Here is a 26144-nt window from a genome sequence, read left to right on the forward strand (position 1 = left end):
AATGTGGATATTATAAGTTATTATAGAGATCATTCTAGTAGGTTTTCATAAGAATTTAATAAGCTTACATATGTAAGATGGTAAAATACATATTAAATGATAACCATTTCTTTCAATATGCAATAATTAATTCCTTAATCAAAGGAGTGCATGCTTATTCTAGTTCATCCTCCTTGATGTTTTTCATGTAGATGTGAATATTGGCGAAGCATATGATCAGACCTCACTCAGTCTTGGTGGTATTCTTCAATCTTCAATCTTGTGATTGTTAAAGTACCAGGGCCTGGATAGACAATGAAGGTGGCCTCTTCCCCTCACAATCACACCAGTCCACAGGATGTGTGGTATGTTCTGATTGGAATCCCAGGACTGGAAGATCTACATACCTGGATAGCCATCCCCATCTGTTCTATGTACATTGTGGCTGTCATAGGCAATGTCCTCTTGATCTTCTTGATAGCGACTGAACGCAGCCTCCATGAGCCCATGTATTTCTTCCTTTCCATGCTGGCCTTGGCAGATGTCCTACTCTCCACGGCTACAGCCCCCAAGATGTTGGCGATCTTCTGGTTCCATTCCAGGGGTATATCGTTTGGTAGCTGTGTGTCCCAAATGTTCTTCATACATTTTATCTTTGTGGCAGAGTCTGCTGTTCTTCTGGCCATGGCCTTTGACCGCTATATGGCCATCTGTTACCCACTGAGATACACCACCATCCTCACCTCTTCGGTCATTGGCAAGATTGGTACAGCAGCTGTGGTCAGGAGCCTTTTCATCTGTTGTCCATTCATCTTCCTGGTATATCGACTTCTTTATTGTGGGAGAAATGTAATTCCACATTCATACTGTGAGCATATGGGCATTGCCAGATTGGCATGTGACAATATCACTATCAACATCATATATGGCCTGACTATGGCCCTCCTGTCTACAGGGCTGGATATAATACTCATCATTATTTCCTATACTATGATCCTTTGCACTGTTTTTCATATCCCTTCTTGGGCTGCCAGATATAAGGCCCTTAACACATGTGGCTCCCACATCTGTGTCATTCTTATGTTCTACACACCTGCATTCTTTTCATTTTTTGCCCATCGCTTTGGAGGCAAAACCATCCCTCGCCACATCCACATCCTAGTGGCTAACCTCTATGTGGTGGTACCCCCGATGCTCAACCCCATCATTTATGGGGTGAAGACCAAGCAAATCCAAGATCGAGTGGTTTTGCTTTTCTCCTCAGTGACTAAATGTTGTTAAAATGATGAACGATGCTAAAGAGTGCATATTCCAGAATAAAACTCTCTTTTTAAATGTCTGCCCTGTGAAAAATAGGAGTAATGAAATTTATCTAGAAGCCCTTAGTGTTCAAAATGATGATATCCACAGGGGTTTTCAATACATTAATTAATATATCCAGAGATTGTGGGACTTTTAGTGACTTTTCAGTGTGTATTTTCAATTATTTTATAGCTGTATATAAGTAACTGTGAAAAATACAATTTTTTTTTATGTAGAGGAAAGACATGAGAACAGAAAGCCATTGAATATCTTAAAATTATTTTTATTAATTCTCTGAGAATTATGTACATTGTATTTTGATCATATTTTAAAGTGAGTCTTATTTTCTTCTGAAAGGTAAAGCATTTCTATGCCCACTGGCAGATGCGTGGATCAATAGCACAAAGCTCTGTATTACGGTTATTTTTGTCAGCATCTATTTTCTATTATAAATTACTATAACAAAACCCACATATTTTTAGACTCCCTAATGTTTTATTCTTTTTCTTTTTTGAGTCACTGTGCAGCCCTGGCTGACATTTACCTCACAGAGATTTACCTACCTCTACCTTGAGAGTATATATATGTATATATAAATATATGTATATATATTTAGTTATGCTTATAGATGATCACAAAGCTGATTTTAAAGCATAAACTTACACAATATATACATTAAATAAGTTGTCAATAATGAGTTAAATACACTTACCAAGATAAAGTTAACTCTCAATATCACCTGAGTTTTATAAAAACTAATTTTCTACATATGTGTGGGGGTTTTCTGTTCTAAGACATTAAGGAAGCATCCTTCTGGAAATGGAGGCTTTGCAAGAATAAATGACTGGGAAATCCTGTGCCTGAGTTAAAAAGAGATCTCAACAGAAGTGTTATTGGAATGTCCACATGGAAACTCACACTGAAAAGGGCTCTGCTCAGATGACGTATGTGTATGTGTTATACAGTAATTCACTTTGCTAAAAAATCTCCTCATTTTTCTGTTAAAATCTATTAAAAGCTATGAAACTGTCAAAAAGATCTCAATTATACAAAAAGACAAAGCAGCGACATTTAGAAATTCAACTTGAATTTTTAACATTTTTGTAACTGTTAAGAGTTTGTTACTATCCTGTTTACATGTGTATATAAATACTTATCCATATATATGCACAGACATATTCATATATTTACATTAGACTCACATGTACCAAGTTCTCTAACGAGCTGCGAATGAACTTCTATGTATTCTTTTCCTTGTGAGAAATATAGAACAAACAGCTCTAACCGTGAAGCAAAGTCCTATGGGCCACACTACTGAAGAAACCGGCCTCTCCTTCCTCAATGGCCATATCCTGCCCAAAGTTCCTTGGGTAGGGTGGGGTCGCAGGAGTCCCTCTCCTATCCTTGTTGAAGTGTTGATTGATCCCGTGTGGGACTTGTACGGACAGCCACAGCTGCTATGTGCTCACAAGTGCAAGGTCCTAGTCATGTCCAGGAGATACTATTTCCCAGAATTTCTATCCAACTCTGGCTTTCAAAGTCTTCCTTTTCTTCCTTCTCTTCTTCCAGGAATTAAAGGAGAGAGTTTTCTATTTTGGACAAGTAAGTCTTACTATATAATCCTGGTCTGCCTGAAACTCTCTATGCAGATCATGCTTGTCTCAAACTCACAAAGATCTACTTGCCTCTGCCTCCTCTGCGCTGGGATTAAATGGGTGTGCATCCACACCTTGCCCAAAGTTAAATTTTTAACATGCCATCATTGAAAATAATATTGTTTAAAGACTTGCCTCATATAGCTTTTATTTTGGTGGGATATTTTCCATATTTCTCCAATATTTTAAGAGATATCATCAATAAAGTGTGGAAACCTCAATAAAATAAGCTTTCACATACATTAAGGGAAGTGTACAAGTGTACTTCTGATTTTGTTAATAGTCTATTAAATTAATTCATATTGATGTATAATTGTTTATAATTTTATTGTTGTTGTTCTTGTTGTTGTCTTCTGTGTTTGGTGGTGTCACTCACAGTGTCACCTTTTAAAAAGCTTCGTGTGTAAGGTAGCCCAGAAACATACTATGGATCATCTCTAAAGCAGAATGAATTTCCTACATGAGCAGAAAATAGGAATCTTATTCCTTTCAGTTCTTGAATGCAAACGTCAAGACCCCTCCCTATCATGAAGGATATTAAAATGAACATTTAAAGAATACAATAAATTTCAATCTATGCATATGGTATAGATTGGAGATGCCCACATATTGAACATGTATATCACCTACTATGTTATTCATGATAATAAATCAAAAATTGAGTTTTCAGCAATTTAAAATGTGGAACATGTTATTCTTAGCTTTAGTCACCATGAACTTACTGAACATGTTAAATAACATTTTTTTAATAAGATATATCTTCCCAATTTCTCTGTGCACACAGTCCCTAGTAATCACATTTTACTCTTAGTTTTTAAAGTCTTTTTTGAAAGCTTACACCCTTCTTTCTGTTAGGAAAATACTGGTCATGACATTAGTTCTGAGCATATTGATATTACAAATGCTACAAAATTTTAACAAAATTGCCTATCACCAATTCAAAAATTTTATGAGAATAGTATAGTGAGAGCTGGCTTAAATGCAGAAGGACTTTAGGTCACCCAGGTTCAAGAGGAAGACTTAGAGGTGCTAAAAGTTGATTGAAGTTCTCAGGTATGCTTACTTTCCAAAGTCATCCTCATTGATGGGTCTGAAAAAAAAATCACTACTGATGCACAAGGACCACATCTAAAGATGTTTTGTTTCTTTCCCAGTGCAGTTGATACTGACTCATCTGTCCTCAAGCTCCTGTATTTTCCCTTAGAGCATGGACAAACTACTTAAAAACCTTCGTGCATGGCACATTCAATGAGGAACTGACAAAAAGTCTACTGGCTTTGGCAAAGGTGAACACGTAAGTGTTCTGTGTGATCCAGGCAGTTGAGAGACTTCCATAAGGGACGTAAGAGCTCCATCTCTCTAAGGACTTCAATATTTTTTGAAGATGACTTAGTGATTTGAAGATTCAAATAAGAATAATATATTCAAGGTGCTTTTATTTTCACCTTTAAGTCGTTATTTTGAAATAAGTGCTCACATATGATTTTGTCATCTAAAGACCTCATGTCATCTAAGGACCTCATTGGTTTCCAAAAGGAGGGTAATTTTAGTTCTATGATCCAAAGGGATAGAGAAGTTGGAGAAAGAAAAAAATTCTGGTAAACAACATCTGTTAATTAATTTTCTCATTTCTCAAACACTTTCTGTTTTCCGTTTTCAGTGCCAGAAATAAACACAAGGTTTCACACATTATGCTTCTCTCCATCCCTGAGCTGGCTGCAGCCACAGTCTGCATCGTTTTTCACCTTTGCTGCAGGACGACCTTCAGAGGCACCAGGGAATGGAATAGAAAATCTCAGGTCCCTAGAGACATACTGTAGTATAAACCCCTCAGCCTTCACTGACTAAACTATCACAAAATTCCCACAGCATGAGTGGTGTGAGTCTTATCAGGTAAGTTTGGGGGGCTTGAGGTTCCGTACCATGAATGTCAAAGTAGAAGAAAAAAGCGAGCATATAGCCCACAGATGTCTCTGTCTTCATTTATAACTTGGTGTTAGATTAGATGGAACTTCATGTCTATTCATTGGTAAATAGTGGTCTATTTTAACAAAAATACCCACTACCCTTCAGTTTAAAATCATAAACTTTACCACAGCCTTTCTGTTTTGCATTTAGAGAATTTAGAAAATTCTGCAAATAATAATATTTTAATAGTCACATAAATGTGTTGATATTGATCAACTATTCACATTAAAAATTCTCACAGAATTGGTAGGATGTGTAAAATAAATAATTGGATTTAAGGAAATACTAAACCTTTAACAGGTTAATTTGGATATAGCTCTAGAGAGTCTTCTATGAAGAGACTTCTTAAAGAAACCAGCAGTAAAGCGATAGGCCTGCAAGATGTTCCAAAAACACTAGCCTTCTTTAGAGAAGACTGGGAAATCTCACAGTCTGGTGGATTATCTGTGTCTACTATAGGTTGATGTGAGATCATCTAAATCATCATTTTACAACTTGCACTTAGAAGTCCTTAGCAACACACAGACAATAGATAATAAGCAAAAAGGGATTTTGAGTCCAGTGTTTTGAAAAAAGAAAAACGTTACAAAGCAATTTTGGCATTACTAATACTGTAATGACAACTTAGAACTTACTGCTTCAGTTTAAATTCCCATGAAAAGGGAGACAAAAGTGGAGAGGATTAGCTGAGATGAGAAAGGATAGTATACTCCTAACTTACTTAAAATACATTTTGATAATGACTTAATTTCTATTATATTCAATGTATCCAGTCCTAGTATGGAGCAGAAGTTGAAGCATTATACGGCTACACTGTTCTACTGACAGATTCACCATGCTGACATTCAATGGCTCAGTCTTCATGCCTTCTGTATTAACACTAGTTGGGATACCTGGCCTGGAGTCAGTGCAGTGCTGGATTGGAATTCCATTCTGTGCCATGTACATCATCGCTTTGATTGGGAACTCTCTAATTTTAGTTATAATCAAAAGTGAAAAGAGCCTCCACATACCCATGTACATTTTCTTGGCCATTTTGGCAGTCACAGACATTGCACTTAGCACATGCATTCTCCCTAAAATGTTGGGCATCTTCTGGTTTCATATACCACAGATTTCCTTTGATGCATGCTTGCTGCAAATGGAACTCATCCACTCATTCCAGGCAACAGAATCAGGCATCCTCCTGGCCATGGCTCTGGATCGCTATGTGGCCATCTGCAACCCCCTGCGACATGCCACCATCTTTTCTCCACAACTCGTGACCTACCTTGGAGTTGGTACATTACTCAGGGCTTTCATTCTTGTATCCCCATCCATATTGCTCATCAAATGTCGCCTTAAGTACTTCCGGACTACTATTGTCTCCCACTCTTACTGTGAACACATGGCCATTGTGAAATTGGCAGCTGAAGATATCAGAATCAACAAGGTCTGTGGCCTCCTTGTTGCCTTTGCCATCTTAGGGTTTGACATAGTCTTCATTACCTTCTCCTATGTGCGAATCTTCATCACTGTCTTCCAGCTGCCTCAGAAGGAAGCTCGATTCAAAGCTTTCAACACCTGCATTGCCCACATCTGTGTCTTCCTACAGTTCTATCTCTTGGCCTTCTTCTCTTTCTTCACACACAGGTTTGGGACTCACATACCCACCTATGTGCATATCCTCCTGTCAGATCTTTACCTGTTAGTCCCACCTTTTCTCAACCCCATTGTCTATGGTGTTAAAACTAAACAAATCCGTGACAAAGTCGTGAAGATGCTTTTCTCCAATAACCCCCTGTGAACATCAAGGACTCCCTCTGTTGAAATGCTGAGTGGTTTCTAAATAGCAACTTGAATGAGTTAAATCTATGTTTTCTCCAAATAGGAAACTGATAGCATGTGAATTTCAGATACTTATAATTTGTAGATGAAGGCATTAAATAAAAACAATCTTTTGACTCACATATAATGACATAATTTACTCATGTTGCAACTTTGAACTGTAATTATTTGTTTTATATTTCGAGATAACAATGTAATTACACGATTTTCCCCTTTTCAAGTCCTCCTCCATAATCTTTTTCACTCACTTTCAAATTCAAGGCCATATTTGTGTCTATCAATTTCAATTTACTTGTTCTTGGAGCAGGTTGACTCTCTGACAACAAACTGCAGACAGCAGCACATATTTCTGGCAAACCAGACAATGATTTTGTACATCAGTACTATAAACTTCCCATCCAACAAGCACTTGAGATTTGGAATTTGTTCCATTTCTTTAGGTGTTCCCATCTATGCTATGATAGGTTTAGAATTATTTATCCTTTTGTGGATTTTATTTAAATGCTTATTAATGTGAAGATAATACATAATCAATGGTACACATAGATTTATTCATCGATATCCCCAAATTATAAAAGATACTGTGGTATTTGTGTAGGAGTAATGCAATGGAATATATTGAATTGGAAAGCACCAAAGACACATCCAGGAAAGCAGGAACAAAGAGGCGAACTATTGTAAGGCATATGCCCTTGGAGCTACAGAAATTAGTGAATTTCAATGAAATTTTAGTTTTACTAATGCTTACAAAAGAAAGGGCAAATGAATATAGAGGCTGGCCATATTTAAAAATCGCCTAATGTCAGAATTTGAGAACTGTGTGCAAGCTACCCTTCTGTCTGAGGTGCGTAGAACATTACCTAACACGGTTTAGAACATGTGAATTACTTTTACTGGTGTTAGTCAATAATATTTCACTGAAAAGTATCAAATCAAAAGCTAATTAAACTTTGAAATCATTTATATAGAAAAGATGAGTTTACTCCACTATTTTTAAGGTAAGAGGAAAAATGAATACTTGAAAGAAGAATTGGAAACCAAGTTGGAGTAAAGGACAACATAGAGAGAGTATGAACAAAAGCCCAGAGGGAAGGCTGCTCTCTCACAATCCAACAAAATAAAACAATTGGAGGAATAGGAACAGTTGGGTTGGGAATATGTACAATCAAAATATCTTGTGTGGAATTCTCAAAAAAATTAACAAAAACGTTATTAAAATAACTGGTTTTAGTAATAGAATATGCTTTTAATAAAAGTAGTGGGAGTATATTAGGGGTCAAATGAATAAGCTGATATGAGTGTGGAAGGAACAGAAACTGTGTGGCCTATTGAAAACTAAGAATGATGAAAATGACTTACAGAAAGGCCTTGATTACTAAGCTAATGCCCTAACACGGCTATAAAAGGATTTTGAATTGATGCTTACTGCATATATGAACTATGCCACTTCAAGACTATATGGGTTATTAATTGAAAATTATAGTGTAAGACATGGGTACCTCTTTATGACTTATTGGTCAGGGAGGCATCAGATGCCTCCAAATTTACTCAGATTATTGTCATTGTCCTGGGTTATAATCCATTATTACATGGTTAGACTTTTCGGGCTAAAGGCAGCACTAGGTCTGGCTACAGAAATATGGAAATCTATTTTAAACTTTCCAAGATACTGCCTCTCTGCTCCTCAGCTTTCATCCTGTGAAATTCCTGGTACTGGGGGAGAGCAAAACAATGGTTTTACCCAGCACCAAACCCTGAAAGCTCTAGCACCTACTTGCCAGACAAAATAAGCCACTGGGTCAGTTGCTGTGTAACTGTAACTGTGTAAATAATGACTTTCTGAGAAGATTGAAGCCTTGCACAAGAGAGCATTTCACGCTGGTCCTTTAATCTTGGTCAAAAGCCCATGGTTAGGAAGGACATGAGCCCACAGTACCTGCTATTATGATGCTAATTGGTCATGGCACCAAAGGGCTTTCTTACTACTTGTTTCCATTAATAGACCATGGCTGTTTTCTGTCTTTCTCAGAGAAGCTTCTTTAGGCAGTGGGCAGCAATTGGCTGAGAGATGCATATTTAACAAAGTACTCAGAATGAAAGACTGAATGCTCAATCTAAAGCAGACATCTCTGTCACTTCCACCACACCCCCACACTAGGGCTCAGAGTAGAACAAGGCAAGACACAGGAAAGAATGCAAGATCTAGAGAAGAGGTGTATTAAGAAATGCTGCCATTTGGACATGATATGGCTATATCTTTACACTCAACAAAGGCCTGCTCACGGTCAGTTCAGCCAACATACCTGCATACATGTGGTAGAAGATCTCCAGCCCAGTCCTATATGAGTGAGTTATCAGCAGTTGAAGTTGATGAGGTTGGAGGGCAAGCATTCTTCTTGAGGATGTGATCACTGGTCGGTTTCCCGTGAGCCAGTGAGTTGCCCAACACCCATACCCGTACATTATGGACAACGCTACCTGATTTAGTGGGTTATTCAAAAAAAAAAAAAAAAAGACACGAATCTGGGAGTTGGGCCTTGGAAAATGGATAATAAGAGAAGTTAGAGGAGGTGAGTTTGATGTAATTCATTTTATATATGGCCGAAATTCTCAAAAATTAAGAAAATTTAAAACCAAAAGGATTCTATGTCCCTAAAGTCCAATGTGAGCCGAACACAACTGATGATGAGCAGGGGATCTAAATCTGCCTTTGTAGTGTCCTCTCCTCTTTGCCTACAGTTTCAACCGTTTTCAACCTGATGTCATGTCTAAATTTCCATCAATAAAAAATAAGTTAGAAATAGTGAGATGATTTAAGAACACAAAGAAAGCATTGTAGATGGGAACGTCACCTGGATGCCTCATTTTGGATAAATAAATGTTCAAGAAAATAAATAAACAATGGATGGAAAAGTTCACCTTTCTCTCTCTCTGTCTCTCTATTATAAATACATACACAGAGAGAGACACACATACATGACAACATTATTCACGTATGTTGGAAGGAGTAAATTTTAAGTTAAAAAGTCTTGATAGCTGAAAAAAACTAAACACTTTATAAAGTATATAAAAAATAAAATTTAGTGGAGATGAAGAAATAGACCAACATTTAAGAGTTTGGTGCACAAATATGAGGATTGGGGATTATTCTCCGACATCTATTTACATGCTTGGTTGGCGAGGTGTTCTGTCTGTAGTTCTAGCCTTGAAAGGCAGACACGGGAAATCCCCAGTGCAAACTGACTGGCAAACTAGACATGGTGTCTAGCTCTTGGTTTGATCGAGAAACTTTAATATAAACAAAATGGAAGAGCAAAGGATGATGATCCCTAAAATCAATCTCAGGCCTCCATGTGCAATGTACACACATGTATGCACATCCACACATGGTTTTCCACACAAGAAAGAATATGCATAGACACATGCTCAAACCACATACATTAATAATAGAAAATAAGAAAAAAATTAGTAATTATGAACTATAGGTATTATAATAAATAACAATTTATTATGTAATCAGTAATACAGTAACAAAAGACTAAAAGTAATATGTTGACAGACAAAGTGAAAAGTGTCTTGGATGCTCTAACAGAAATGAATGATTGAATAACTTAGGTTAATTCTGCATTGCAGAATCAGACATGCCACTATTTGACACACAAAGTGCAGGTGAATACTCAATGAAAAATCAACATCATTTATTTATTTATTTAAAACAATCTTTTCTCATTTTGTATACCAATCCTAGTTCTCCCTCCCTCTCCTCCTCCTGATCCCTCCACCTTCCTCCCGCCTCACCCCCATCTACTACTCAGAGAGGGTAAGTCTTCCCATGGGGAATCAACAATAACTGGCATATCACTTTGAGGAAGCACCAGGACCTCCCCACTATATCTACGTTGAGTAAGGTATCCCTCCACAGGGAATGGGCTCCAAAAAGTCAGTTCATGCACTAGGGATAAATCCTGGTCCCATTGCCAGTAGACCCATAGATTGCCCAAGCCACACAACTCTCACCCACATTCAGAGAGCCTAGTTTGGTCCTATGCAGGTTCCCCCACTGTCAGTCTGGAGTCAGTGAGTTCCTACTAGCTCAGGTTAGCTGTTAGAAAATAGCAAGGACCAATATTAAAATTCCTTCAGAAATACCTGAAAGTTAATTAATAAGTGCTATAGATGATATTATTGAATAAGGCATCAAAACTAAAAGGAGGTGAGAACCACTCAATAATCACAAGTGAATTCAATTGAAAGTAGTAGGCATAAAAATGTATCAAATAGAGGAAAAGTTCAACATCCTTTGCCGTCAGAGAAATGTAAATCAAAACAACTCTGGGATTCCATCTTACACCTGTAAGAATGGCCAAGATCAGAAACACTGATGACAACTTATGCTGGAGAGGTTGTGGGGAAAAGAGAATACACCTGCATTGCTGGTAGGAATGCAAACTGGTACAGCCCCTTTGGATATCAGTATGGCAATTTCTCAGAAAATTAGGAAACAACCTTCCTTAAGATCCAGTGATACCACTTTTGGGTATATATCCAAAGGATGCTCAATTGTTAGCAGCATTATTTGTCATAGCCAGAACCCGGAAACAACCTAAATGGTTCTCAGATGAAGAATGAATAAGGAAAATGTGGTACATTTACACAATGGAGTACTACACAGCAGAAAAAATAATGACATCTTGAGATTTGCAGGCAAATGGATGGAGCTAGAAAACATCATATTGAGTGAGGTAACCCAGACGCAGAAAGACAATTATCACATGTACTCTCTTATAAGTGGCTTTTAAACATAAAGCAAAGAAAATCAGCCCACAAATCACAATCCCAAAGAACCTAGGCAACAATGGGGACCCTAAGAGAGACATACATAGATCTAATCTACATGAGAAGTAGAAGTAGACAAGATCTCCTGAGTAAATGGGGACCTTGGGGGAGGGTTGAAGCGGGGAAGGAAAGGAGGGGAGCAGAGAAAAATGTATAGCTCCATAAAATCAATTTAAAAAAATGAAAATAATGGGCCAAATACATGAATCAATTTAGAATAAGTTTGGTTAGTAAATACAATCAGCTGAAAGGCAAAACTCCCATATTACTGCACCAGTAAAAAGTACACCCATGTATCTTTGTCTTTATGATGCCATGGATTCATTATCTACTGAATATGAAGTTTCTCAAATAACAACATTAAAAATGAACATTATAAGATAAAAACAATGTTTTTTAGATGAATTTTGATAGTGGGAGTCTGTTGGCAGTAAAGTTATTGGTATATTTAAGGACAATTTCAAGGAGTTGCAATGTAGCAAGAATTTTCTCTGTATGTGATAGGTTGAACAAAAGTGCACTAATAAATAGAGCAGGCAGTCAGAGGAAAACACACTGAGAAAGGCCTCTTACTTTACCTATGTATAGAAATGTACAGTTTTTAGTCTTTGATTTAGGTGAATAGAAAAATATAAATAATACAACCACTGTTATATGCATACTTATGCTTAACCCAGATATGTAACTGGTAAACAGGAGAGGTCACAAAACCAGCTATTATAAAAGGAATAATCATCAACCCCTAGCTGAAGAACTGATTCATTACTGACTACCCACAGATCTCACAATTGTCAATTTATTGGTGCCACATTTTCTCCAATGGTGTCACTGAGATATTTGATGCAATTCTCTCCTGTGCTTTTGTTAAAAGACCATGTTTCTAGTGGCGTGCATTATTGCATCAAATTAATAACCTCATTTAAGTAAAAATATGTATAACAATATCCACATGCACATCTGCATAGCATAGTTTTAGTAAAAGTAAAATAATGATTCCCTATGGCCTTTTCATACACTCTTAATGTTATTTATTCCTGCTGCATTTATTTTCTTTGTATTAAGGTCCCTTGCAACTTTTCTTCAAGCCCCCCAATTTTACTATTTCCCCTTACAGAATGTATTATTACAGCATGTAATAGGGCATGTGTATCCTATTGTCCCCATCTCTAAAGCACCTTCTCATCCACACCCTTTTTAGTTTTCCAATTGCTACAGGTTATAGGCTCACACCAAGAGCGAGGATCTACAAACAGGAGAGCACATGAAGCATTTTTTGCTGGGTCTGATTTGCCTCATCCATTATAATATTTTCTGGTTCCATTCATTTACATGCCAATGTCACGATTTCACTTTTCCTTACAAATGACAGGAACACCATTGTGATCAAGTATCATATCATATCATATCATATCATATCATATCATATCATATCATATCATTATCCAATCATCAGTTGGAGGACATATAAATTGTTGCCATTTCATAGCTATCATCAATAGAGTAGCAAAAAAGAGGACTATGCAAGAACGTGTGGAGTAGGAGATAGTCAAGTCCTTTGAACCTATGCCAAAGAGTGGCATAGCTGGGTCCCTCGGATGATATACCTGTAGTATTTTTGGGGATTCTCCACATGGGTTTCTGTATGCTCACACCAGTTTGCAGTCACACCAGTTTGCAGTCACACCAACAACAAATGAGGATTCCTTTTCATAGCAATGACACCAGAATTCGATGCTATTTGCTTTCTTGAAGCTAACTTTCCTGACTGACGTAAGATGGTATCTCAAAGTAGTTTTAATTCGCATTTTCGTAATTGCCAAGAATGTTGAACACTTTTAAAGTGGTTAATTAGTCATTTTTATTTCTTCTTTCAAGAATTCTCAGTTCAAATACATGAACTGTTTTTAAATTGACTTGTTTGTTTTCTAGATTCTTTGTTTTTTCAGTTATTTACATATTGTGGATCTTAGTCATTTATCAAATACATACATATATACACATAATTAAAGAAAACAAAATATGAGTTTGATAGGTAGAGGTGGAGATTTGGGAAAATTTGGAGGGAACCAAAGGAAGGGTAGAAATTATATGAATGCAGTACTTGTATAAGAAGTTTTCAGAAAATATAATAAACAAATTTATTTTTATGTAAAATGTCAAATTTACAACATAGGGCTGTAAAGTAGTTAAACATTAGGTACCATTCTTGCCAAAGATCCAAATTTGGTCTCTAGAACTTGCGTTGAGTGGCTGACAATTGCCTGTATCTCTAATTCCAGGTGATCCAACTCCATCTTCTGGAGGCCACTGCACCTACCTGCACAATCCCATTCACACAAATTCACACATAACTAAGAAACAAAAATAAAACAGTCAAGAGATAAATGTAGTACTTCATGTACAAATTCAAGTACATGAGAGAGAACATAAGCATTCTGTTCAAATATTTATCATATGCATTAACTTGTATTTTATTATAATTATGGGAATGATGTTAAAATCTAGCTTATTAGTAATGTGATATGCACAATCTCTTGTTCTCACTTTACTCGGCTTCAACTTATTTTACCTGCTCAAATGAAATATTTTGTACCTTGACTTGCATCTCCCCAATTACTCTGTATTCAATAAGCCTCTGATATCAATATTTTACACATTGTTCCTGAGAGTTCAATATCTAAATAAATTTTGGAAGACATTTCCTTTATATTCATTAATCAGAAGCTGTGATATTAGTTCTGAGAAATAGATATTAAAAGTGGTATTAAAACGATTAAAATACATACTGGCACTTCAACTTTTGATAAGAATATCTTGTTGAGAACTGACTTAAACACAGTAACATTTCATGCCACCAATGAAGAAATGGATTAGTTTTGGGAACTGGAAGTCGTTTGAGGCCTCATTCGTGAACCTGATGAGAAATCTCTGTTTAAATACCTAGAATTCTTGTGGGAAAAAACTTTTTCTTTTCTATCAGTCAATGTAGACACCAATTAGCAGGAATTTATTAAAGAGTTTTTACATTACAGAAGCTTCTCAGTTTCAGGAGCTCCCATTTATTCATTGTTGCTCTTATTGTCTGTGCTACTGGGGTTCTACGTAGGAAGGGGTCTCCTGTGCCTATGTGTTGCAGACTACTTCCCACTTTCTCTTCTATCAGGTTCAGTGTGGTCAGATTTATATTGAGGTCTTTAATCCATTTGGACTCGAGTTTTGTGCATGGTGATAGATATGGATCTATTTTCCTTTCTCTACAGGTTGACATCCAGTTATGCCAGCACCATTTGTTAAAGATGCTCTCTTTCTTCCATTGTGTAATATTAGCTCCTTTATCGAAAATCAGGTGTTCATAGGTTTGTGGGTTAATATCTGGGTCCTCCATTTGATTCCACTGGTCAACATCTCTGTTTCTATGCTAATACCAAGCTGTTTTCATTACTGTAGCTTTGTAATACAGTTTGAAGTCAAGGATGGTAATGCCTCCAGAAGTACTTTTATTGTATAGGATTGTTTTGGCTATCCTAGGTTTTTTGTTTTTCCATATAAAGTTGATTATTGTTCTCTCAAGGTCTGTGAAGAATTTTGTCGGGATTTTGATGGGGATTGCATTGAATCTATAGATTGCTTTTGGTAGAATTGCCATTTTTACTATGTTGGTCCTCCCAATCCAGGAGCATGTGAGATCCTTCCATTTTCTGGTATCCTCTTCAATTTCTTTCTTCAAAGATTTAAAGTTCTTTTCAAATAGATCTTTCACTTTCTTGGTAAAAGTTATCCCAAGATACTTTATGTTATTTGTGGCTATTGTGAAAGGTGATGTTTCTCTGATTTCCCTCTCTGCTTCTTTGTGTATAGGAGGGCAACTAATTTTTTGGAGTTGATCTTGTATTCTGCCACATTTCTAAAGGTGTTTATCAGCTGTAGGAGTTCTTTGGTGGAGTTTTTGGAGTTGCTTATGTACACTATCATATCATCTGCACATAATGAAAGTTTGACTTCTTCCTTTCCAATTCGAATCCCCTTGATCTCCTTATGCTGTCTTATTGCTATTGCTAAAACTTCAACCACTATATTGATGAGGTATGGAGAAAGTGGACAGCCTTGTCTTGTTCCTGATTGTAGTGGAATGGCTTTGAGTTTCTCTTCATTTAATTTGATGTTGCTGTCGGCTTGTTGTATATAGTTTTTATTATATTTAGGTATGACCCTTGTATCCCTAATCTCTCCAAGACCTTTATTATAAAGGGGTGTTGAATTTTTTCAAATGCTTTTTCAGCATCTAATGAAATGATCATATGGTGTTTTTTCTTTCAGTTTATTCATATGATGGATTACATTGTTAGACTTTCGTATGTTGGACCATCCCTGCCTCTCTGGAATGAAGCCTACTTGATCATAATGTATAATTTTTTGGATGTGTTCTTGGATTCGGCTTGCCAGTATTTTATTGAGAATTTTTGCATCAATGTTAATGAGTGAGATTGACCTGTAATTCTCTTTCTTGGTTGAGTCCTTGTGGTGGTTTTCGTATCAGGGTGACTGTAGTTTCATAAAAGGAGTTTGGCAATGACTCTTCTATTTCTATTTTGTGAAATACATTAAGGAGTATTAGCTCTTCTTGGAAGTTCTGGTAGAATTCTGCATTGAAACCATCTGGTCCTGGGCTTTTTTTGGTAGGGAGGTTTTTGATGACAGCTTCTAATTCCTTGTGACTTACAGACAATAAGAGCAACAATAAATAAATGGGACCTCCTGAAACTGAGAAGCTTCTGTAATTCAAAGGACACTGTCATTAAAACAAAAAGGCAACCTACTGAATGGGAGAAGATCTTCACCAACCCCGCATCAGACAAAGGCCTAAACTCCAAAATATATAAAGAACTCAAGAAACTAGACATTAAAACTCTAATCAACCAAATTAAAAAATGGGGTACTGAACTGAACAGAGAATTCTCAACAGAAGTTCAAATGGCCAAAAGACACTTAAGGTCATGCTCAACCACCTCAGTGAAATGCAAATCAAAACAACTTTGAGATACCATCTTACACCTGTCAGAATGGTTAAAATCAAAAACACCAATGATAGCCTATGCTGGAGAGGTTGTGGAGTAAGGGGAACACTCATCCATTGTTGGTAGGAATGCAAACTTGTGCAACCACTTTAGAAATCAGTGTGGTGGTTTCTCAGGTAACTGGGAGTCAACCTACCTCAGGATCCCACAATTCCACTCTTGGGAATATACCCAAGAGATGCCCTATCATACTAAAAAATTGTTTGTTCAACTATGTTCATAGCAGCACTATTTGTAATAGCCAGTACCTGGAAACAACCTAGGTGCCCCTCAATAGAAGAATGGATGAAGCAGGTGTGGCACATATACACTTTAGAGTTCTACTCAGCGGTAAAATACATGACATCTTGAATTTGGCATGCAAATGGATGGAAATAGAAAACACTTTACTGAGTGAGATAACCCAGACTCAAAAAGAGGAATATGGTATGTACTCACTCAAAATTGGATTCTAGCCATAAACAAAGGACATTGAGCCTATAGTTCGTGATCCTAGAGAAGCTAAATAAGATGGTGAACCCAAAGAAAAACATGTATTTATCCTCCTGGATATTGGAAGTAGACAAGATTGCCGGGGAAAAGTTGGGAGCAGCGGGGGTAGGGGTCGGTTGGGGGGAAGGGGAAATGGGGAGAGAGAAGGGAGAAGGGCAGGATTGGGGAGAGCTTCGGGGAATGGGATGGTTGAAATGGAGGAAAGGTGGATATGGGAGCAGGGAAGAAGATATCTTAACTAAGGGAGCCATTTTAGGGTTGGCAAGAGACTTGGCTCTAGAGGGGTTCCCAGGTGTCCAAGGGGATTTCCCCAGCTAGGTCCGTGGGCAGCAGAGGAGAGGGTGCCTGAACTGGCCTTCTCCCATAGCCACACTGATGAATATCATGCATATCACCATAGAACCTTCATCTGGCGTTGGATGGAGATAGAGACAGAGACCCACATTGGAGCACTGGACTGAACTCCCAAGGCCCAGATGAAGAGCAAAAGGAGGGAGAACATGAGCAAGGAAGTCAGGACCACAAGGGGTGCATCCACCCACGGAGTCGGTGGGACTGATCAAATGGGCACTCACCAAGGCCAGCTGGACTGGGACTGAAGGAGCTTATGATCAAACCGGACTCTCTGAATGTGACTTACAATGATGGCTGACTGAGAAGCCAATGATAATTACACCGGATTTTGATTCTACTGCATGTACTGGCTTTTTGGGACCCTAGTCTGTTTGGATGCACACCTTCCTAGACCTGGATGGGGGGGGCACTGAACTTCCCACAGGGCAGGGCACCCTGACTTCTCTTAGGACTGGAGAGTGAGGGGGAAGAGGACTGGGGGGAGTGGGAAGAAAATGGGAGGATGGGAGGAGGTAGAAAATTTTAATAAATACATAAATAAAGTAAAAAAAGAAAACAAAAAACAAACAAAAAAAGCCAACAAAAAGTTTTTACTTGTTTTTCTAGGTGATTATTGAAAAATAGTGATTATAGTTGATTTTGTCATCTTGGGACCCTGTTTTCTCATTAACCTTGAAAACCAGGTTTTTTGTTTCTATACACCAAAAGTATAGCAAAGTGTTATAAAGAGAATAATTGATGCGGGCCCTCTTTGAGGCAATTGCCTGCCTGGTACTCAACAGTCATCTCACTTTTCTCTCTTTCTCACTTGCAAAGCTTCCCAGATGGTACACAGGTCTCCACCCCCTGAGTCACCTGCCAGCCCTGTTACTCTTTCTCTTCACCCTTCAGGTCCACAGGGACTAGGAGGCTCATTTCCACACAGACACATTAGGGTATAAAACTCCCGTCCTTCACTGACCGAACCATCAAGAAGACCCTACTCCACAAGCTCATCTCATCAGATGGTGCTGGGTGAGTCTCCTGTGAGTGGGAGGCAGAGAACTGATCATGGAAGCATGCAGTCCATGTGATCCCTTTGACAGTAGGAGGACAAAACGTAGCTGCTTGTTTCAGCTTTAGAAATATTTTCAGTGATAGAAATCTGTGTATTCTGGATTCTTTCAGAAATTGTTAGTAAAATATGATATAGCAAAATTAAAGCAGAATTTTGGAAAACCAGACGACTTTAAGAGAGCAATATGAACAGAAGTAAAATACATTTATGGAAAACAAGCTAGTTACATGGTTAAGAGAGCTATATCATGCTAAGATTGGTGACAGAGTCGTTGGGCACTAGTCCTGTGACTCAGTATCAGCAATTTACTGACATAATTGTGTTTTAAAATAATTTCTAAGTATTTAAAATGTACTGTCCTGTTCAAATTCATGACCTTTGTTCAATGTGTTTCTAGATATTTTTCCTAGTTTACCTATGTTGAAACTGAACAACTTAATTTACGAATAATCTCCAGAGCCTGAAGGATAACCAGCTACAGATCCAGAGTTTGGTTGTCTCGTCCAACTGTAGATTTGAAACAGTTCACTCTGTGCCTTATGGGAAACATCTGTGGTGGGGATGTGGATCTAAACATTTATGGAAAACAAAGAGCAGGTAATTTGGAGCAAATTATAAAAAGTATCTGGTTGACTTTGGACCTGCCCTGCAATGTGGTTTACTACCTCAGAAAATTGCGAAAGCTGACTGACAGTGGCAGGTAAAGCCTGGTGACCATCAGAGGGGTAGTCTAAGACCTAGAGATCATCCAGACAGTAGGGAGTTCAGATTAGGCCTCATAGGAGTTTGAATTTTTATTTTTAAATTCTTGCAACCTTGGACACTGGAAAGCATACTCAGGACAGGAGCTCTAGGTAATACTGTTTTCTTGTGTATTCCTACAGAGTGGGGCCAGACAGCTGTAGTGTGTGGCTGGTTCAGATGCATCAATGAAATAAGACTTTCCTTCTCCTTTTGAATGTGTATAATTTGTATGCACATACTTCTCTAGATTGCTCTTTTTCATCTTTTTCAGTGACTCTAACCTGAGGCCATTTCTAGCTTCATTTTTTATGTGTTTTTTTTCTGCAACAGTCATCAGTGCTCACTGACTCCTTTCCCAGTCTGCGAGCTACTACTTTTACATTATTTCATAACATCCTACATGCAGTAAACAACTGTCAAGGTCTTTCCTTTCCATTGAGACCACCTTGAGGCTATGTATACTGACACAAATCTGTAGACTAGTGCTCAGCAGACAGAACCAGGAGCATTTATGCAGTTCCTGGGCGGTCTAGCTTTTATAGCAAGGTCTAGCTCAACCACAGCTACAGTTCATGACACTGACATGTTTCTCTCTCCCCTCATCTTCAGATATCACAGAACATTGATGCTAATGGCACAATCTAAATAAACTAAAACAATCTAAAATGTTTACTATCTACACAGAGTAAAGATATTCAAATATATTTAATAATATATTATAAATACTACAATCTTAACTTCAAATTATAAACATAACATTGAGCTTTATAAATATAGGATTAATGAACCTTCATTTTTTCCTTAGCTGGTTTAAAGAACATTTGGATTGTATGGGCAATATTTCTTAATAAAATTGGTAGCATATAGGCTTCCAATTTGTGAGTATTAACATTGCCTGCTACAATAAGGAAGGCTTCAACATATTGAAGTTTGAAGAGAGTCCTGTGTAAGAAAATTGAGAAGCAGGAGTCTGTATAAGAATTAGATGAATTTGTCTATACTTTTCTAAAGAGAAAGGAGGATTGGATGAGGGAGGGGAGCTTGTGAGAAGGGGCTGAGAGAAGAGGAGTGAGGAAGAGGAAAGTGTGATGGGACAGGGAAAAATTAATTAATAAAAAGAGCTAGATGAAGATGAAAGAAAAAGATGCACATTGTACTTCTCCAAGTGAGCCGAGAAGGCTGGATGATGGGCACCCTTCCCTTTCTCAGAGACAGTTTGTGTTTATTAGGGTAAAAAGAGCACCGACTAACGCATTTGCTGAGTGGATAGGAAGACACCTTTATGTGGCATGTCTTTTAGAAATTTGACATTTTAGGTCATCTTCACAGCATTTAATACTTAAAATCATCTCAGGAAACCGGTTTGTGGATTGCTGAAAGAAAATAAATACTTTCTAAATAATTTACTACATTATATCCTCTGCAGTGAAAATATTTCTTGAAAGAGATTAATATAGGTTTCAAGTAAGCATGAGGCAAGACATCCCATACCCATGCAATTTTGGATACATGAAAAAGCAAAGGCCTTCTACACAGAGGCACGTTGTTAAGCCTATTGTAATGCCCTAGGTGAAAAGGATTGAAGGAGGAGGATAAGGGACAGAGAACTAGTGTGGGAATAGTCTCCCAGAAAATATGTAAAGGCATAAAAGTCTTGTCTATAGAAGTCTTTCCCTGCTGCAGACAAAGGATATATTAAAACTTTAGAAAGTCTTCTATATTATTTTCAGTATTATTCAAGCACTTCGTCACAAAGGAATGGTAACTTTTGATACGTGACTTAGTTACTGATAAAGAGCAAACAGCAGAGGCTGCAAGTGGGGACTTGGTGAATGCAAATAATGTGCAAAGGGCAGACAATGGAAGGTGAGGGCCTTCTATGGCCAAAACAGAAAAGATGGATAGTAATTAAATAAAAAAGAATATGTTCTCAGAGAATGGCAGAAATATAAAATAAACAGTTGTGCTTGGGAAAGGAACAGATGTTCAGAAGACTAATCTGCATAAGGTCTAGCGGATCCTTTCACAGAAAGACCAGACAATGCAAAGACCTGCAGAACCAGGTAAAGAGAGACAGACCTGGAAGGCCTTCCTGACAAACTCACCTTGAGAAAGCCGACTAATATCCCACTCTGTTAGATTATTCATGTCTAGAAAAATCAAGTTCTTGTGATATCTTCATTCTCTGTATTCCAGTCACAAGGAGACAAGAGTTCATAGAGGACAAGTATCAAGCACGAGGTATTTCTGATCAGGTATTTTTGGTCTTGGAGCAGAAATAAACAATCGATTATTGAATTTAACTTTGTCACAGAAAATAACTCAGGTAAGGAGAAAGACAAAACCTTGTAACTAATTTTTAAATCCCTTTGGCCAGGGGAATGGTTGGGGTTAGAAAAAGAAGATGTCATGCTTCAAATCTTATTTCTAGCCTACATAGTATTTATTTTGCTAATGGATTATTTTCTCTTATATTTAATATGCCTAGTCCTAGTATGAAGCAGAAGTTGAAGCGTTATACGGCTACACTGTTCTACTGACATATTCACCATGCTGACATTCAATGGCTCAGTCTTCATGCCTTCTGTATTAACACTAGTAGGGATACCTGGCCTGGAGTCAGTGCAGTGCTGGATTGGAATTCCATTCTGTGCCATGTACATCATCGCTTTGATTGGGAACTCTCTAATTTTAGTTATAATCAAAAGTGAAAAGAGCCTCCACATACCCATGTACATTTTCCTGGCCATTTTGGCAGTCACAGACATTGCACTTAGCACATGCATTCTCCCCAAAATGTTGGGCATCTTCTGGTTTCATATACCACAGATTTCCTTTGATGCATGCTTGCTGCAAATGGAACTCATCCACTCATTCCAGGCAACAGAATCAGGCATCCTCCTGGCCATGGCTCTGGATCGCTATGTGGCCATCTGCAACCCCCTGCGACATGCCACCATCTTCTCTCCACAACTTATGATCTGCCTTGGAGCTGCTGTCTTACTCAGGTCTTTCATTCTCACATTCCCAATGATATTGCTCATCAAGTGCCGCCTAAAGTACTACCGAACTACCATTGTTTCCCACTCTTACTGTGAACACATGGCCATTGTGAAATTGGCAGCTGAAGATATCAGAATCAACAAGGTCTGTGGCCTCCTTGTTGCCTTTGCCATCTTAGGGTTTGACATAGTCTTCATTACCTTCTCCTATGTGCGAATCTTCATCACTGTCTTCCAGCTGCCTCAGAAGGAAGCTCGATTCAAAGCCTTCAACACCTGCATTGCCCACATCTGTGTCTTCCTACAGTTCTACCTCCTGGGCTTCTTCTCTTTCTTCACACACAGGTTTGGGACTCACATACCCACCTATGTGCATATCCTCCTGTCAGATCTTTACCTGTTAGTCCCACCTTTTCTCAACCCCATTGTCTATGGTGTTAAAACTAAACAAATCCGTGACAAAGTTGTGAAGATGCTTTTCTCCAATAAACCCTTGTAAACATCAAGGACTCCCTCTGTTGAAATGCTGAGTGGTCTCTAAATAGCAACTTGAATGAGTTAAATCTATGTTTTCTCTAAACAGGAAACTGTGATAGCATGTGAATTTCAGATACTTATAATTTGTAGATGTATGTGTTAAATAAAAAACAACCATGTTTAAATTTCAAATTTTTTAATGCATTTTTTTTGGATTGGAACTACAAACATATTCTTATTTGTTCCTTCCTGATACCGTGGAGCCATATTAAAAACAAATTTTGGAATCAGCATTTTCTTCAGGAAAATGTCAGAGCAAATTTTGTAAATCACCATTCTGAATTTCTAATCCAGCAAATGCCTGTAATTTTGACTATGCTTCACCTACTGGTATTTCTTCTAATCTCTATTTTGACAATTTTTCAAACAGCTAATGTGCTTTACATACTCTTTATAAAAATTTAGTGATAATATATAATAAGTAATTCAGACAAAATTATATAGTGAAATCTAAAACCTATTAAATATACCAAGAAATGTACACAGGGAAATTTCAAAGAAAGAGCAAGGAATTACGATATTTACAAATAAGCTTTAAAAAACTGAAGCAATGATATGAATGTAGGTGTGGATGCTTATTTGACCCTCATTCGTTAGTTATTGTAATACAAATTTGAGTTTTACTGTGATTTATTAAAATTTAGAGGTTGAAGAGTAATTGAATACAGAGGCAAAGCTGTAGTATTTAACACTTGCTTACTGCTGGCATTGTCAGTACTCTGTCCTACCCACCTTAAGTCACAAAATCATAGGACACACTGCCTGGCACTTATTAAAACAAAAGTCGTATTTGCATTTATGGTAGCTAATATAATATACAAATGTGTACAGAAAATTATACACTCAGAAACTTATTTCACATAATCCTTAGCTAACCACACTGGCTATGAGCAGGGCCTCTGCTTCTGTCTTCACAGTTCCTACATCCTCTTTATCCATGCCTTCAACTTATTATTTTGATATATCTATGAATATCATGCTAAATTTTACTCAACAAAAGAGCAAGTCTGAGATCAAATAAGCTGATTACAAGCACACACTAAAAAGCATTATAGATGGGGGAAGTCATGTTGATTTCTTATTTTTGGCAAATAATTGTTTGAATAAAGAAAATAAGAAGGCATCTATAAAAGATAGGGGATTGCAGGGAGGGAAACAAAAAGGGAGGAAGGGAGAAAGGGAAGGAGAGGGAGCGATGGAGAATGAATCATTCAGTAGGTAGATTTAAACATTAATTTTGAGAGAAAAAAGAATTTTTCAAAGAAACAAACATAAACAAGCTATTGTGCATCCAAAATAAAATTTAGTGTTTCTGAAGAAATGAATCAGTAATTAAGCCCTTGATGCTCAAGTGCAGAATTGTGATCCCCAGAAACCCGTGTAAATGCCAGGTGGTCATGGCAGACGCCCTGCAATTTCCACAAGAGGAAAAAGACAGCAAGACTTCTGAAGTGCGAGCTGACTGAGAAAGATAAGACATTTGGGCAAACTCTGGGTTGATTGACATATCCTGTCTTGATGAAAAAAAATGAATCCTCATCCCAGACTCAGCCTTTCACATGTCCTGCATACTTCTGCATGATTGCCTACATAAATTTAAGAAGTTGTACATACACACACTTGCACACACCACACCACACACACAATATGAAAAAATAGTAAACATGAAATATATTTATTGCATAATAAATAATCAGTAACAAAAATAAAGAACAATGTTTTAGTTGATAGACAATAGTAAAAGATGTTTAATGAGATAATAGAAGTGAATTACTAAATAACTTATTTTAATCCTGGAGACATAGTTTAGTGCTTGTGAAACACACTTCTGAGTCACTTGGCAATGAGAAATCAACTTAAAATAAATAAACATGATGAATACAGAAATCACAGCAGAGATATAGGCAAGTTAATGAATATATAGCATAGGTGGTATTCTTATATATGGAACCCAAACTAATAAGATATTGCAAATACCTATTTAACAGGGGTGAATTAAATAAACTCAATTATAGGTAGTAGATATAAAAGTGTACTAAAAACATTTTTAAATTAGGCTGACTTTTGTTGTTATTAACATAAGCAACAGAAAATGGAAAATCTAATCCAACTGGAGCAGAAAAAAGCAAACATTGTGTATCTTTATAAGGAATGATAAGCAATAAAACATTAAAATGTACATTTGAACCAAAAATTTTTAGCTGCATTTTGACAGTAGGAGTCTATTAGTGGTCAACCTACCTGTGCATGTAATTAATTAAGAACAATTTCAGGAGGTAGTTTAATAAGAATTTTTTGTGTATAAAGTGGATTTGACATAAAAAAAACTATTAATGAGGCAGACAGTTAGAAAGATACATTGAGATAGTCCCCTTAAGTCACCTATGTGAATTCCATCTTAGACTTAGGTGATTAGAGAAAGGTAAGCAATACAGCCTTCCACCATTATCTCAGATATGCAATTCACAAACAGGAGAGGTCATAAAACCCAAAGAAACAGGTCCAGTAATTACAAGTGTCTTCTTTTCCCCATGGCAAGCTTCACAGAAACATTCAATACTTACTATTCCTTACTTTTCATTTTTTTCTACATACTTAGAGTATGTGTAATTGTTAGTCCTACAACCATGTCCTGATTGTTTAGCATTTTGTGCAAACTGAGTCACACAGTATGCAATGTGTAGAGTGGAGAAAAGTGGATTTGCCCTAGGTTATTAATTGTCCTCTAGTTTTCTCTCCTGAATGAGAGGCTATGGAAATACATTCCACAATTTGCTTACCTACCCTATGTTGATATGTTCTAAAAACAGTGAACTTAGTTTGATACACACTTCTAAATGTGTAGATGAATTTTTCTTTGAAATGCCAGCTCACAAAAACAACAAGGAAACTTATTAGTTATGAAAGTTCATCCTTAGCATATTCTTGTTTCTAACTAGTTCTTATAACTTAATTTAATCCATATTTTTAAATCTAAGTTCTTTTATGTGGTTCAGCTACCTTTATTCTGTGTTTCCATCCTGCTTCCACTCCATCTGGCTAACAACTCTGCCTTTTCTCTTTACAGAGCTCCCTCTGTCCAGAAGTCCATGATTTATCTCCTGACTAGCTATTGACTGTTTAACTTTTTATTAAACCGGTCACAGTGGCATACCTTCACACAGTGTAAAGGGCTATTTCACAAATTTCCCCTTTTTGTATAAATAAAAAAGAAAGGCTTTAATTCTAACATAGTAAAACTATATACAAGAAGAACAATTATGAGGTAAAAATTGCATTATTCTAATCCATTTACATTTTGCAAATCTAGAGAAAA

At 37.2% G+C, this 26144-nt stretch overlaps 3 protein-coding genes across 3 annotated transcripts; all 3 read left to right on the top strand.

Moving 5' to 3' along the window:
• The first annotated feature begins 294 nt into the window (after window positions 1-294).
• LOC130879774 (olfactory receptor 52Z1P-like) lies at window positions 295-1260 on the top strand. Its single transcript, XM_057778582.1, has one exon. The coding sequence runs from the start codon at window positions 295-297 to the stop codon at window positions 1258-1260; it is 966 nt and encodes a 321-aa protein (XP_057634565.1).
• A 4479-nt stretch (window positions 1261-5739) lies between these two features.
• Window positions 5740-6690, top strand: LOC130880502 (olfactory receptor 52A5-like). The gene has a single exon (XM_057779565.1). It carries the CDS (start codon window positions 5740-5742, stop codon window positions 6688-6690), a length of 951 nt encoding a protein of 316 aa, XP_057635548.1.
• A 15149-nt stretch (window positions 6691-21839) lies between these two features.
• LOC130880500 (olfactory receptor 52A5-like) lies at window positions 21840-22790 on the top strand. The gene has a single exon (XM_057779563.1). The coding sequence runs from the start codon at window positions 21840-21842 to the stop codon at window positions 22788-22790; it is 951 nt and encodes a 316-aa protein (XP_057635546.1).
• The last annotated feature ends 3354 nt before the right edge of the window (window positions 22791-26144 follow it).

The sequence above is a fragment of the Chionomys nivalis genome, chromosome 8 (assembly GCF_950005125.1).
Source record: "Chionomys nivalis chromosome 8, mChiNiv1.1, whole genome shotgun sequence".
NCBI classification, from domain to species: domain Eukaryota; kingdom Metazoa; phylum Chordata; class Mammalia; order Rodentia; family Cricetidae; genus Chionomys; species Chionomys nivalis.